This window comes from Branchiostoma floridae, chromosome 11 (assembly GCF_000003815.2).
Source record: "Branchiostoma floridae strain S238N-H82 chromosome 11, Bfl_VNyyK, whole genome shotgun sequence".
NCBI classification, from domain to species: Eukaryota; Metazoa; Chordata; class Leptocardii; order Amphioxiformes; family Branchiostomatidae; genus Branchiostoma; species Branchiostoma floridae.
In genome coordinates, this window is record NC_049989.1 from 21236945 (window position 1) to 21249619 (window position 12675).

General features: G+C 43.9%; 1 protein-coding gene across 1 annotated transcript in view; it reads right to left on the reverse strand.

Annotated features, from left to right (window-relative positions):
* Positions 1-10003, reverse strand: part of LOC118425378 — an 11312-nt gene extending 1309 nt beyond the window's left edge. The window contains exons 1-10 of the mRNA XM_035834186.1: positions 9845-10003; positions 9173-9352; positions 7888-7991; positions 6757-6904; positions 5418-5530; positions 4827-5174; positions 3183-3295; positions 1873-2164; positions 654-896; positions 7-108 (exon numbers count right to left, since the gene is read on the reverse strand). Coding sequence (XP_035690079.1) covers positions 7-108; positions 654-896; positions 1873-2164; positions 3183-3295; positions 4827-5174; positions 5418-5530; positions 6757-6904; positions 7888-7991; positions 9173-9352; positions 9845-9976 — 1775 coding nt within the window. The 5' untranslated portion in view covers positions 9977-10003. The remainder of the gene's footprint in view (positions 1-6; positions 109-653; positions 897-1872; positions 2165-3182; positions 3296-4826; positions 5175-5417; positions 5531-6756; positions 6905-7887; positions 7992-9172; positions 9353-9844) is intronic.
* Between the last annotated feature and the right edge of the window lie 2672 nt (positions 10004-12675).

Sequence of the window (12675 nt, forward strand, 5' to 3'; positions counted from 1 at the left end):
AGTCGCAGTACGAATCTCGGATACTCCCGAGTCTCGTTGTCAGCCGTTGTCACAGTCGTCTCCTGGATATAGTAGTGTCGGCCTGTTCCACTTTCCACTTCCAGGTCACTGCAGAAATACAGTGTTGGTGCAGTGAATATTTTCATCAGGTTAGTGAGTTATTGAATACCGTTTACAATATAATAGTTTATTGCAAATTATTATATAGTCAGGCGCGGTAAGAACTATCTCAGTCGTGTTTGAACAAGTTTACTATATGAATGTGTGGGACCGTGTAGTTTCTTCGGCCCGTGACCGAGAGGTTGCGGATTCGAATCCGACTGCCGTGTTACACGACTTTCCTCACTTTACTCAGGTGAAAATGAGTACCTAGCTTCGGCTAGGGCCGTCCCTCGGATAGGACGTTAAATGGAGGTCCCGTGTCTGGGAAGAGCCATACCAAGGCACGTTAAAGAACCCGACACACGTGCGATGGTGCGGTGTGAGTGGTCCAAAACCTACAGTATCTTAACCGCACCTGGGGCAATTACTGTCGTATTGAGGTCACCTGAGTTGCGCCGAATGGCAGCTCGCTCCAGACACTTGTGATTCAGCCCCTGGCTGCAAAGAGTGAGTAGTCGGCCCACCCAAGAACAACAACAACAAAAAAATACCTCTGTCCCAGACAGCCGAAGTCCACGTCACCATTGGGAAACAGCGAGTCGAAGTTGATGTCCAGTGCAGCCGTGATGGGCTTCATGACGAAGGAGAAGGCTTTCGGGTAATCCTTGATGGAGTCGAGCCATGCTTTGAGCTCCGTGTTGAGGGAGGATGTGTACATCTCCGTGATGGCTGCGGCGATCTGCTGGTCACCTCCCTGGACCACCATCAACTCGTTACTGAACTCGAACGAACTCCTGTAAAGACAGTGAGTTATATCAATACCGAGTAAATATCTATTGTGGTGTCCTATACGAGGGGCGTTCAATAAGTAATAACTCTGACTCATTTCCCACAGCAGATTAATGAAACTTGGCACAGTTATTAGTCTTTCTCTTCATAGAAACCACTCAGAGTTATGTATTTCTCCCATTGTTTGATGCAGCTCTGGACACCGTTTTTTAGGACACCCCAGGTTGGTCCTCCAACAGATGCCTCATCAATGGCAGAAGAGGACCCACCAGGTCTGGGAGCTGTTTCCACAGACTTCCGGCCATGTTTGAATTCAGGATGCCAGCGTTTTACAAGGTCATATGATGGGGCATCATCACCATAAGTTTCCTTCATTTTATCAAAAGTCTCATTTGGTGTGCGTCCTTTCAAATGCAAAAACCGGATCACTGCGCGACACTCAACTGGCTCCATTTCACACCTGGTTCATTTCACACCTATCTCAGTTCAACCACCAGTAAATCAGAAACCACAAGTAGTTCAGAGCTCTTTTTTTTTTCAACATAAACTATAGAGATATGAATCATTACACATGCAAAATTCCATCTAAACCAGACAACTGGAAAAGGGTTAGAGTTAGTACTTATTGGACGCCCCTCGTATCTCTAGCTCTACAACTTTAATCTGCACTCCTACTGTGTTACATATTTTGGGGGGAAATGTCACTTTGACAAAACACTATGTACGTACGTGACTTTCTGTCGGCGATATTTAGTCTCTAAATCACTACAACTATATATTATGTTTCTCAGAACAGTGTAGGCCATGTATAGCGTGATTAAATCGTGCTTATAGCTGTTCGTCCAACATCCTCCGCAGACCCTCCACCCCAAAAGGGTACAAATAAATTGCACGTTAATTTTTAGTCACCTTTAACTAAAGCGAATTAAATATTCTTTTCCAGAGAGATTCAATCTGTCAATTCAAATAGGCGTCACTTACGTCTGCTCAGTTTGAGAATCTTGTGACGTTTTCTCTGTGTCTTGGCTGGCCTCTCCTTCAGAATTCTCGGATTCCTCCTTGGTCTCATGCTTGTGGAACCAGCTGCTGGACTTGGTCATACTGGCTTCTGCAGAGAAGGTGCTGAATGTCTTCTTCCAGTCCGTCTGAGCTCTCTCCGAGAACGCCTGGACTGAGAGGTCCGAGCTGGCCTCCTTGGTCTTGATGATCTTCAGTTGTCCGCCGAACTTTGCCGACTGAATGTAGTGAGTTCCGTAGCGAAGAATGAAGTTTTCTAAAAGTAGAATACGTCCATCCGTAAATATTTTTATCAGGTTGGTAAAATACTCATACAGTAAGCTCTTTCAAACAATTGTATCCAGCAATTCTAACCCTGATGATGGTGTCTGACAGACACCGAAACGTTGGAAGTAAGTACTATTTCGGTTGTGTTTGAAGAACCTTACTGTAGAATATGTCTTCTTGGGAGAACTTCATAGCGTCACTAGATGGATGACTAAACTGATTGAGCAATATAATTATTAATTAATTATCAGAATTTGCTGTTGTGCCGATAGATAAAACAAACAAAACTGAATCACAGCTAGGGTTTGAGTTAGAATTAGGTATACGTTGTCAGTTTTCCAGTCTTAATCTTTGGCTATCAATTTCGCAAAGTTGATTGCCATCATGATGTATGCCTGTAGTGACCCTGATTGTAGTCTCTAATATAGTACAGCTACCACCCGGTTGTGGCATCTACCGGTACCACTGTTGATAATAATCGAAATATCTACACTAACACATGTACATGTACAGAACAACAAAAACCTCGTGGGAAAGGACAACCTCAAGCCAACCGTTCACATTTATGGCACATCTTCAGAAAAGACGCTGGAGCCGCATAATCCCGTTTAGTGAAACCTTATTCGAGTCAACACGCAAACACATTTCGCCATGTGGCTTCTTATGTGCTTTGGGCTCGAACGAGCACAGTACAGTTTATCCTCGCTTTTATAGATGTGTTGTAAGTGTGAACTGTTAGCTTGAGGTTGTCCTTTCCCATGTACTTTAACGCTAGTTCACCTTTATCCGCGGGGTAACCTATATCCGTTGCTAATGACACAATAGGGATATCAAGTCTTTGGACGGTGGTTACAACTTGCAATATTATAAAAAAATATTAAAATGTAAAGGCACCGTCTAAAGACTTGATATCTCTAGAAATCATGCTGTTATTTTCAAAGATAACGGATATAGGTCACCCCACGAATAATGGTGAAGTAGCGTTACATGTTCAGAACAAGACTTACGGAACTTGGTGTCAGCGCCAATGGAGAAGTAAGACACCGGAAGCCTCAGGAAGTCCCACAGGAAGGCCAGGTTTAGGTCGGCAGGCTTCACGTCGTCCATGAAGATTTCGTACCTAAAGCAAAAACATTCTTCGTCATCATCATCATCTTCATCTTCAGTGCTGCTTAGCCCACCGCAAGGTGGATTACTAGCAGCTGCGCATGACTTAAGTGCATGTGAAGAAAACAAAGGGAAAGTACGTAGACATGTGCAGACGGAACACTTGTGATATTACAACACAAATATTTACACTATGTACGATGGACGGGGGGTAGCTCAGCGAAGCCCGTCCCAGCTCAGCTTTGAACTGGGAGAGGAACTCCGCCTCCGCCACACTAGGCTCAAGTTCGTTTCACTCTTTGATGGTACGAGGGAAGAACGAGAGCCTGTAAAAGTTGGTCTTACACGCAATGGTCTGCAGCTTTTTCTTATGAAATCTTAATCATTCACATTAAAAGACTATAGATGTTGTATTTGTTAAACATAGTCTTTTGACTATGAAAGGGTTTAACCTTAGGCTGCTGAAAAAAAGTTCAAAATGCTGATTTTATTCATTTAACAGAAAGTTGAAATTAAAAACTTCAATATACAATGTATTATTCGTGAGTAAAGAACCAAATGCATCGTTGATGAAAACATAAATTTCATCCCTCAACGGGGACGGGGGGCGCCATAGACTGTGACTTTTGATCACAGCTCAACGATTCACGTGTGTTCTAGCTGCAAAACGTGACGTCAACGAACAAGTGGATTGCTCATTCTTTGATAAATGAAGACTGGAGTTGGACAGTCAGAAAGTTTGGTTAAATCCAATTCTTTGTGTTGGGAGCTACAGTCTAGATCCGACTTAGAATTTATTTATTGAATAATGACAACAGGACATTACACTGGGCCAGCCTAGGCAGTCTATTCAAGCTGATGACGGCTGACCCACAAAGATACAACAAACAAATCTAAATTACACATATGTACATAATAGGCCACATAGGCTACATAAGCTATGAGGAGCAGATGGAAGGTGCTGTAAATCGGTTTGTTGATGTTAAAAATGAATGCAGAGCGTCTGAGAGTTTTTGGTTTGTAGCAGAGTTTTGACCTGGAGAACCATTAAGGAGGACTCCGGTTGAGGAAGACTGGCCGACAAGTTGGAGCACTGAAGAAGCTAGGGTTTGCCGTGCAGCCGTGTGCAGAGGACAGTGAAGTAGAAAGTGTGCAACCGTCTCGGACGTAGCACCACAAGCACAGCTCCGGGTTGTGATGTTGAACTTAGCCAACGTAGAGTTGAGCTGACACCAGCCAAGACGTAGTCTGGTAGTAAGGATGTTGCTCTGGCGATTTCCAAGTCTACGAAACTTCTGGTGTTGACGGGAAGACAGAATGTGATCCGACTTAGAATGCTCTTTACTAACACAGAAGAACTGCCCCGTTAAAATATTAAATTTCATGTCCCTGACTTCAAAGATAAAAACAATGTGTAGGATGGAATTACTATATTCTCCAAGCAGAGGTTTCAGTCGTGGGGATACTATTAGTAGTGGTCGGGAATTCTTACGGGTGCCTCCTACTACCCCGCGACCCAACCTCTGCTCGGAGAATAGAATTACCTGAGTACATTGATCTCCAGCATTGCCATGAACGTCTGTGTGTTTTTCTCGGCCACCCCGCCTCTAGCTCTCGAACGCGCTTCGAAGTTCGACGACTCGGAGCGTTGACCGTTCTGATTGGCTGATCCTCCTCCCGCTGACCAACCAAGTCCGAACGCTCCTCCCCCTGCGCCGTACCCGGACGCCTTGTTCAGCTCCTCTTGGAACATGGCTGTGGCTGAAGTGACGGCGGACTTTTGTTCCAGGTACTGCCTGTATCCCTCCATGGAGGAAAAGGTGTTGGACTCGACGTCTGTGTCGTAAACGCCTTGGACTGTCATGGAGTCGGGCACCTCGTAATCTTCGTACCTGGAAAACAGGCAGGTTTTTAATTTTAGATGTGGTTATGTATGTATGATACAATATTTGCCCTGAAGTTCGTAACAACACGTCACCGTTCCTGGTACGCATGTGCAGCGACAGTCGGTAATGTGTCAAAGACTTGTAAATATCACTTGTTTCAAATCCATGCGACTGTCAGAGTCCCACTATATAGTGTGAGCTGCATACTGACATTTTTTATTGCATTGAACACAAAACATCATTCCCTACGTTTGGAGGTTGTTGCAGGACCGTTGTATGATGCTTCTCTTCCTGGAGTCTGCTGAGTACTCTCCTCTCCCGTCAAACCCAACACCCAGGAACGTCGCGCCGTCAATCAAACTCTGTAAATAACAAGCATAGAATTATGGAAAAAAAGCGTGACCTAACCAACAACAAAATTAATTGGGACTTACCCCAAATTTTCAGCCGACTCCGTCAGCCTTGTTCACGGAATGGACCCGTCTTCTGTAGCTTCCGGACGTGACGTCAGAGACACACTGCAGCAGTGGGTCGTAAATGCCAGATAACCTGTGTCGCCTCCCGTCTCTGCTCAGCGATGGACGACGATTTACGGCCCTTTGCTGCAGTCGTGTGTCTCTGACGTCACGTCCGGAAGCTACAGCAGACGGGTCCATTCCGTGAACAAGGCTGACGGAGTCGGCTGAAAATTTGGGATAAGTTCCAATCAATTTAGGTAATGTTTAGTTTTTTCCATCATGTTATTTACCAACACAGATGAACTTTCATGCTAAGCACAGAATTATGTAAGACTTAACCAAGCTCTGTCTATATACCAACAATCATGGCCATCCTGCAACCCTTTCCTAAGTTGCTCTTTGCCAAACTCTGAAAGGAATTTGGCCCCTACAGTTCGTCTCTATCAGACTGACTGCACTGGCTATTATAGGAGAATCATTTGCCGGGGAGTTTTGCTACCAGAGGAGTTGGTCGCTCGGCTATGCAGATATACCACAGGTCTTGGGGGGGGGGGGTATTAACTCTCTGGACAATTTCCCGATATTTTTGCCGAATTCTACGATCCCCTTACCCCCGTAGGAAGGCCAGATGAGGCTACCTACAGTTTCGAACGTCGCTAGGGGGACCAACCCTACTGGCCTGGTATCCAGCTGTATTATAGATCCCGATTCACTTATGTTCTCTCATAAGAGAGGAGGACAGAAGAGAGGACAGAAGAAACTCGGGAGCTATAATACTGCTGGACACCCGGCAACAACCCTACACGCTTTATACTCTCCCTTCATAGAAGAACTTTATTGAACAACGATCGTACACGGTACAATGTATGGTAGAAAAGAAGGAACAAACTTATCATCCTAATTACTAAAGCAAGTATTAAACATAATGCATATGCAGATCACGATTATAGAATGAAATTTGACATCCTTATTTCTAAAACAATGAGAGCTAGCCTAAAACATTATACTACAATCGAGTGGGGACAATTATGAGTTTCGGCATTTTTTCTTATGACAAATTAAAGCAATCTTTTATATATTTACCTATCTTAGCATATTGTTATCCACCACTCAAATATCATGACCATTACCGGGCAGTTCGTCTGTGGTATCTTAGATGCATAACAAGGGTCTCCCGGTTCATAGGCGGTCCCGAAACACCCGTTCATCATCACAGGCCCGAGTCCGGTCGGGTAGCTGTACGCACTGCTCGGTGCCGTGGCGTCTTGTTCGTCCTCCCTAGCAGAAGTGTTTGAGACAACGACATCTTAAAACCATGACAACAATACACATGCGACCTAATGTATGTATGAATGTAATCATGTTTTTCCTGATATGGTAAAAATATAGTTTTCACTGATGTATTCTTTTAATGATTTTCTTCTGTCAGGAACCAATCAGAGATTAGTATTCCACAAAACCTTTTTTTTTACTTGCAGACACTACTAGAATTATGTAAATGACCAGGTCAAACTATAGTGTAATAGAATGGCTTGCCAAAAGGCTACAGCGGAAACATTTTCTACTGGCAATACCATTTTACGAATTTTAGGTACATATAAAAAAATTCTATAAACCGACACATTACAATTGTACACTGATTTCTATTCCAATTGCTCAATGTCTTCTCTGATAGTTGATACAAATCAAAACCACCAGCAAACCAAAATGCCAGCTAGTCAAGCAGTGTGTAAACTGTTATCATCTGTGTTCAAAACATCGAACTTCGTCCCACACATGCCATTTTCCTACATGTTTTCAATTAAAGCACGTTAAGGTTGAACCTAAGACATCAGTAGACTACAGGCCGCAGAAATGAAAGTCGTGCGCACCATGCTGGGCAAAACGGGGGCTGACAGACTGAGAAACACGCACCTCAGAGAAACCCTAGGCATAACGTCAATAGAACAAGACATAGAGAGAGCAGCCCTAAGATGGCTAGGACACGTGGAACGAATGGATGAGGGAAGAATTCCGAAGATAGCTCTCCATTACAAACCAAAGGGCAAGCGCCCCTTAGGCAGACCCAGAAAGAGATGGAGGGACAACATACAGGAAATACTGACAAAGTACAAACTGGGCAGACTAGATAGACTGGAAGAGGATGGGATCTTCCATGATCGGGAAGAGTGGAAGAGACGACGCTCTCAGCTGACAGGCCCTAAGGCCTACCTGGGGAAGATTAAGATTGTAATGTAAGATGTAAGTAAGGTTGAACCTACTCTTCATCAGCATACTGATATCTGTGGCTGATCTCGTAGCCTGCTGGCACGAAGGTGTTGCCCATGTCATCCCCTCTGCCGTACGGGATCACCCGAATGTCAGCCTGAAAATATAACAACAACAATAGTTATTGTTGTTGGCATTCGTCTGTCTCGGAAAACAATATAATGGTAAGCAGACGGGTTTTAAGGCGCCCCGTCTGCCTGGCCTGCACTTGGGTTTTTATGGCGCACTAGTCCTACAGGGGCGACTGTATGCAACGTGTAAGACGGCCCCAGCAGATGCAGGTTTGTTGTTTGGAGTTTCCGTCTCCTAGGAGGACTTCCGACCAAGGATGTAAGGGGTTCCTCCTACCCCTGACTCATGTGTCATGCCCGAACATGCCCCTATGGCCTGTCACCGCCACAAAGGCCTGTCACTGCCACTAGCCGCAGCTAGGTACTCATTCACACCTGAGTTATGGCACAGCAATAGTGACGCTACGACAAAATGAAAATGACTTCGCAGAAAAGGACTTTCTACAGCCACATGCTGCTTCTATGTAGCCACCCTACAGCAAATAAATGACCGAATGACAAAGATATGTTGAACACACTGGATGATAGGGTTGTTTTATTACAGCAAAGACACAGAATTGCCGCCGACTTTTCAGTGACCGTCGACGTCTGTGAATTGGTACTACTGTGAATGCATTAAAGTTCGCGGGGATTTAATTTCGCGGAAGCGGGAAAGATATGACGCGGTGGTTTGAAGTTCGCGGTAGCACCATGTATTGTAGCCTCTTACTGCCATGGAAAATGTTCGCAGTGGTTTTAAGTTCGCGGTGAAGCAGCCACCGCGAAAACCGCGAGCATGAAACCACCGCGAAAGTCTTTGCATTTGCAGTATTTCAGACTGCAACTAGGTGTCGCTTCTAACAATGCGGTCCCAAACGTGTAGAATCGTCATATATTTGCGGTTCAGAATGTTCAATTATTAATACGATGAAATCATTTCTTTTGTACCCCATGTAATGGGCTTCCCTGGATGTCAGTCAAACCACTGAAGGGCAATCCAATGTCTACAATACATAATCTCCAAGCAGATTCCTCCATGGCAAGACAGTAACATAAGCTGGGGAAGGACTTTAGCCGGCAGAGCCACGCGTGGCGGCTCCTCTGTCGGCTAAACTCCTTCCCCAGCTTATGTTACTGTCTTGCCACGGAGGAATCTGCTTGGAGATTATACAATACAAACAAGTAAACACGTTTGTAAACGTTGAATTGATCAATAAAAAGATCCAACCTCTTCAACGGGTCGATCCAAGCCTGCCGCCAGATTGCCTGTTGACTGTAGCGCCTCTTGGTACTGCTTGTCGAAGTCTTCCAGTTGGGAGGAAAAGTAGTCCTTCAGCCCGTTCACTACCTCCTCCTGGTGGTTCTCCACAACTCCTTCCGCGATCCTGTCGCCGAGCTTGTCCACTACCTTTTTATTGTGCGATACATGTGATTATTGTTATTAACATTATTATCAGTCGTCGTCGTAGTAGTAGTAGTAGTAGTAGAAACAATAGTAGCAGTAGTGGTGGTAGTAGCTGTATTGGTAGTAGCAGTGGTAATAGTAGTTACTGTAGTATTTTTATTTATTCAAAATGCGACGGTACATTAAATAGACCTATAGGCAGCACAGCTGATTGCATAGGTCTACAAATAACATAACTTACAACGGTACAAGACAAATTTACATAAGACGATATATACATGATGGTATTAGACAAATACGAATGATATATTACGGAAGCTTGGAATCGAATAGCATTCTGGGGGAGGTCAGAGTTCGAAATTTACGTAAAAAGAAGCAAATTTCGGTATAGCTAGATAAATGCAGATTAGAGGGCATTACTAGTAGTAGAAGTGGTAGTAGTAATGGTAATAGTATAAGTAGTAGTAGTGGTAGTATTGATGGTGGTAGTATTACCTTTGTGCCGATCTGTTTCGCAGCATTAGCCAAGAAGACCTGTGCGCCCTTTTTCTCGTGTGTGTTGGAACTGGAACCAACCGCGTTTTCTGCATCAGGCACCGTTTCAACTGCGCTGACTGCAACGGGCATTGTTTCTACTGCCGTGCTTTGATCACGCTTGGCACCTTCGGCAATTAATAGTGGTTGGGAATAGCACAATGCTTAACTCTCTTCCAACACAAAGGTATACACGGACCAAGTTTTCAGCGACACCATAGTGAAAATTTGGGCCATGTATACCTTTGTGTTGGAAGAAAGTTGAGCACACACGCACGCACACACACACACACACACAAATACCCCCCCCCGCCACACACACACACACACACACACACACACACACACATACACATACACACTTAAAAACAGCTTTATACACACTTAAAAAAAAAAAAAATTTTTTTCTCGTGCATACCATTGACATCCTGTTCTTTTTCCGAACCCAACACTGCGTTCCTTTTCTCGGTAACATCTTGTGTGCAGTTTTGTCCAAAAGTAGATTTTTCGTCGGTTTCCTCATGTAGTGTCGACTCCGCTACATCGAAAACAATGTTATCTACTAAGTGCATTTATAAGTACATTTCAAACGTGAAAAGAACGCAAGTTAGTGGTTTCTTAAATCACACGTGCACTGTCTGTTTAGAACTGAAGAATACTTTGTAATGGTCCAAGGGCTATATCTTTGCTGTTTTAATGGGTTGATGGACTACTGTCTTTATACAACTAGGGGCTAGATCGTGAGGAGCTTACAGCAGTCGGAGCTAAATCGCAATGGTTTGGGCTTACTCAGATGACCTCATTATTTAGTAATTTAAAAATTACAGTAATTGTACCCTAGGGTTGTAGTTGACAAAACTTGGTGCTATAGAAACGGAGACTTGCACGGCCGAGATATATACCGAAAGTTATCGGAAGGAATTTTGTCTTAAATAAAACAATGAATAGATATCTAACCTTTTGTCTGATGTTTTTGACTCAACACAGTGTCCAGAATATCCTTTAACTGAGACGTAAAGATGGTCTTTTTCTCTTTCCCTTTGACGTCGGCATCTTCGAAATCGGAAGTGGCATCTTCTTCTTGTTCATCCAAGCGGCCTTAAAAACACGGAACGCAAGAAAGTAGGATTCAATGGTGGGAAACAAGGATCATCCTAGGATATACTGGGACATCTCATACGACCAATTTCGGTAATGGAGATCCGAATAAAACAAAGAAACAGAAACAAACAAAATTTTGTAATGCCGGCTAGCCCTAAAGTTCTCACAGGGGGTGACGCCCAGGATACGAAGCCACACATTTGTCCCAGTGGACTGCTGGATACCGGGATATCCCTCGGTGTATCCCACGGTAGGGTAAGGTGCTTGTTTGTTACCGGGTCCCTGGCTGAATTTAACCCCGACTTAAAATGAACCCGGGGCACTTTGAAATTTGAACTTTATTCGTCTTAAAAACGGCGGCACATTCGGCACTGCCGCGTGCAGGGAGTACAAGTACGTACTAACGTAATCAGATAACATAAGAATGACTTAACTCTAATGAAGAAAAGTTAAAATATATCAATAAATAAGTAGGTGACAAATCATGTCCAAATCATGAGCAAAAATTGCATAACAAAATGATAGTGGATGATAACAAATGAAATCTTTACAATGGTTCGGTATTGTCAGAGTATGACTATGGACATAAGTGTATGTTAACATTGTGACTGAACGGAAACGTAATGGTAAACATAACGTTGAGTAGTGTAATAGTTTGGAACTGGATCTTGAGAGAAGCTAGTGTTGAGTACTTTGACTTCCATTGTTGTTGGTACATCCGTAGGGTATCCCGCGGGGTCACGTAGGGTTCACGCTCGAATGTGCAAAAAAAAGGGTGTTAAAGAAATGTACAACGTACGGCGCCATCGTCACAAATAAGTATCAAGCAGGCAATGTGATCGGGATTTTTCTTTTTCTTTCGTTTTTGAGGCTACCAACTTCAATTTGCTGAAGACTTTTGTAGCCTATATAGGAAAGTCGTTTTAAATGCCTTTCCCAAGGGCACAAGACCGGTGACACGTCGGGGTTTGAACTCAGGACCTTCTGGACCTGAGTCATACGTGCTGACGATTGCGCCACGCGGTCCCTCAAACCACACAGACTTATACGTCTTCCCAACTGTGCTATCATCAAGCTTACTTTTTCAAATACAAAGCGGTACACGTACACTGTGGCCCTAAACTTTCAATTGATAGGACGTCGGTCACCATCCAGAACTGGACATTTACAAGTTCCAAACTTTATCATAAAAGACAATGTCAATGTCCATGAATACAAGATGCACCCACCACTGACTTCTCTCAGGGCACTGTCCAGCTCATCACCGTTGTCCGTGAGGACACTGTCGATAACTCTATCCACCAGGGCAGGGTTGTCTTCTGATAGATCTGCCTGTGGTGTCGGAACGGCTGGAAGAGAGATCAAAGTCAAATTTGACGATTTAATGCTTTATTAGTACAGGCTATCCAAGGGGAATCCCTAACCAGATTTTGGTACCCATTTTCACCAGAGTGACGCGAACAAAATCGTGTCAAGTGCATTTCCTAAGGGCACAAGGTTGGTGACTCGAACCCTGACCACTTGGTTCCAAACCAAACACTTGATATGTTTGACAAATGATTGAAAGCAGGTCTCTTGTCTTGGTCACTCACAGTTTAACCCCGAAATTGGGACTGGTAATTATCCCAGACTACCCTAAGTGCCTTTCCTAATGTTCGTCTTGATGACCACAAAGTAGTGATCAAAAAGTC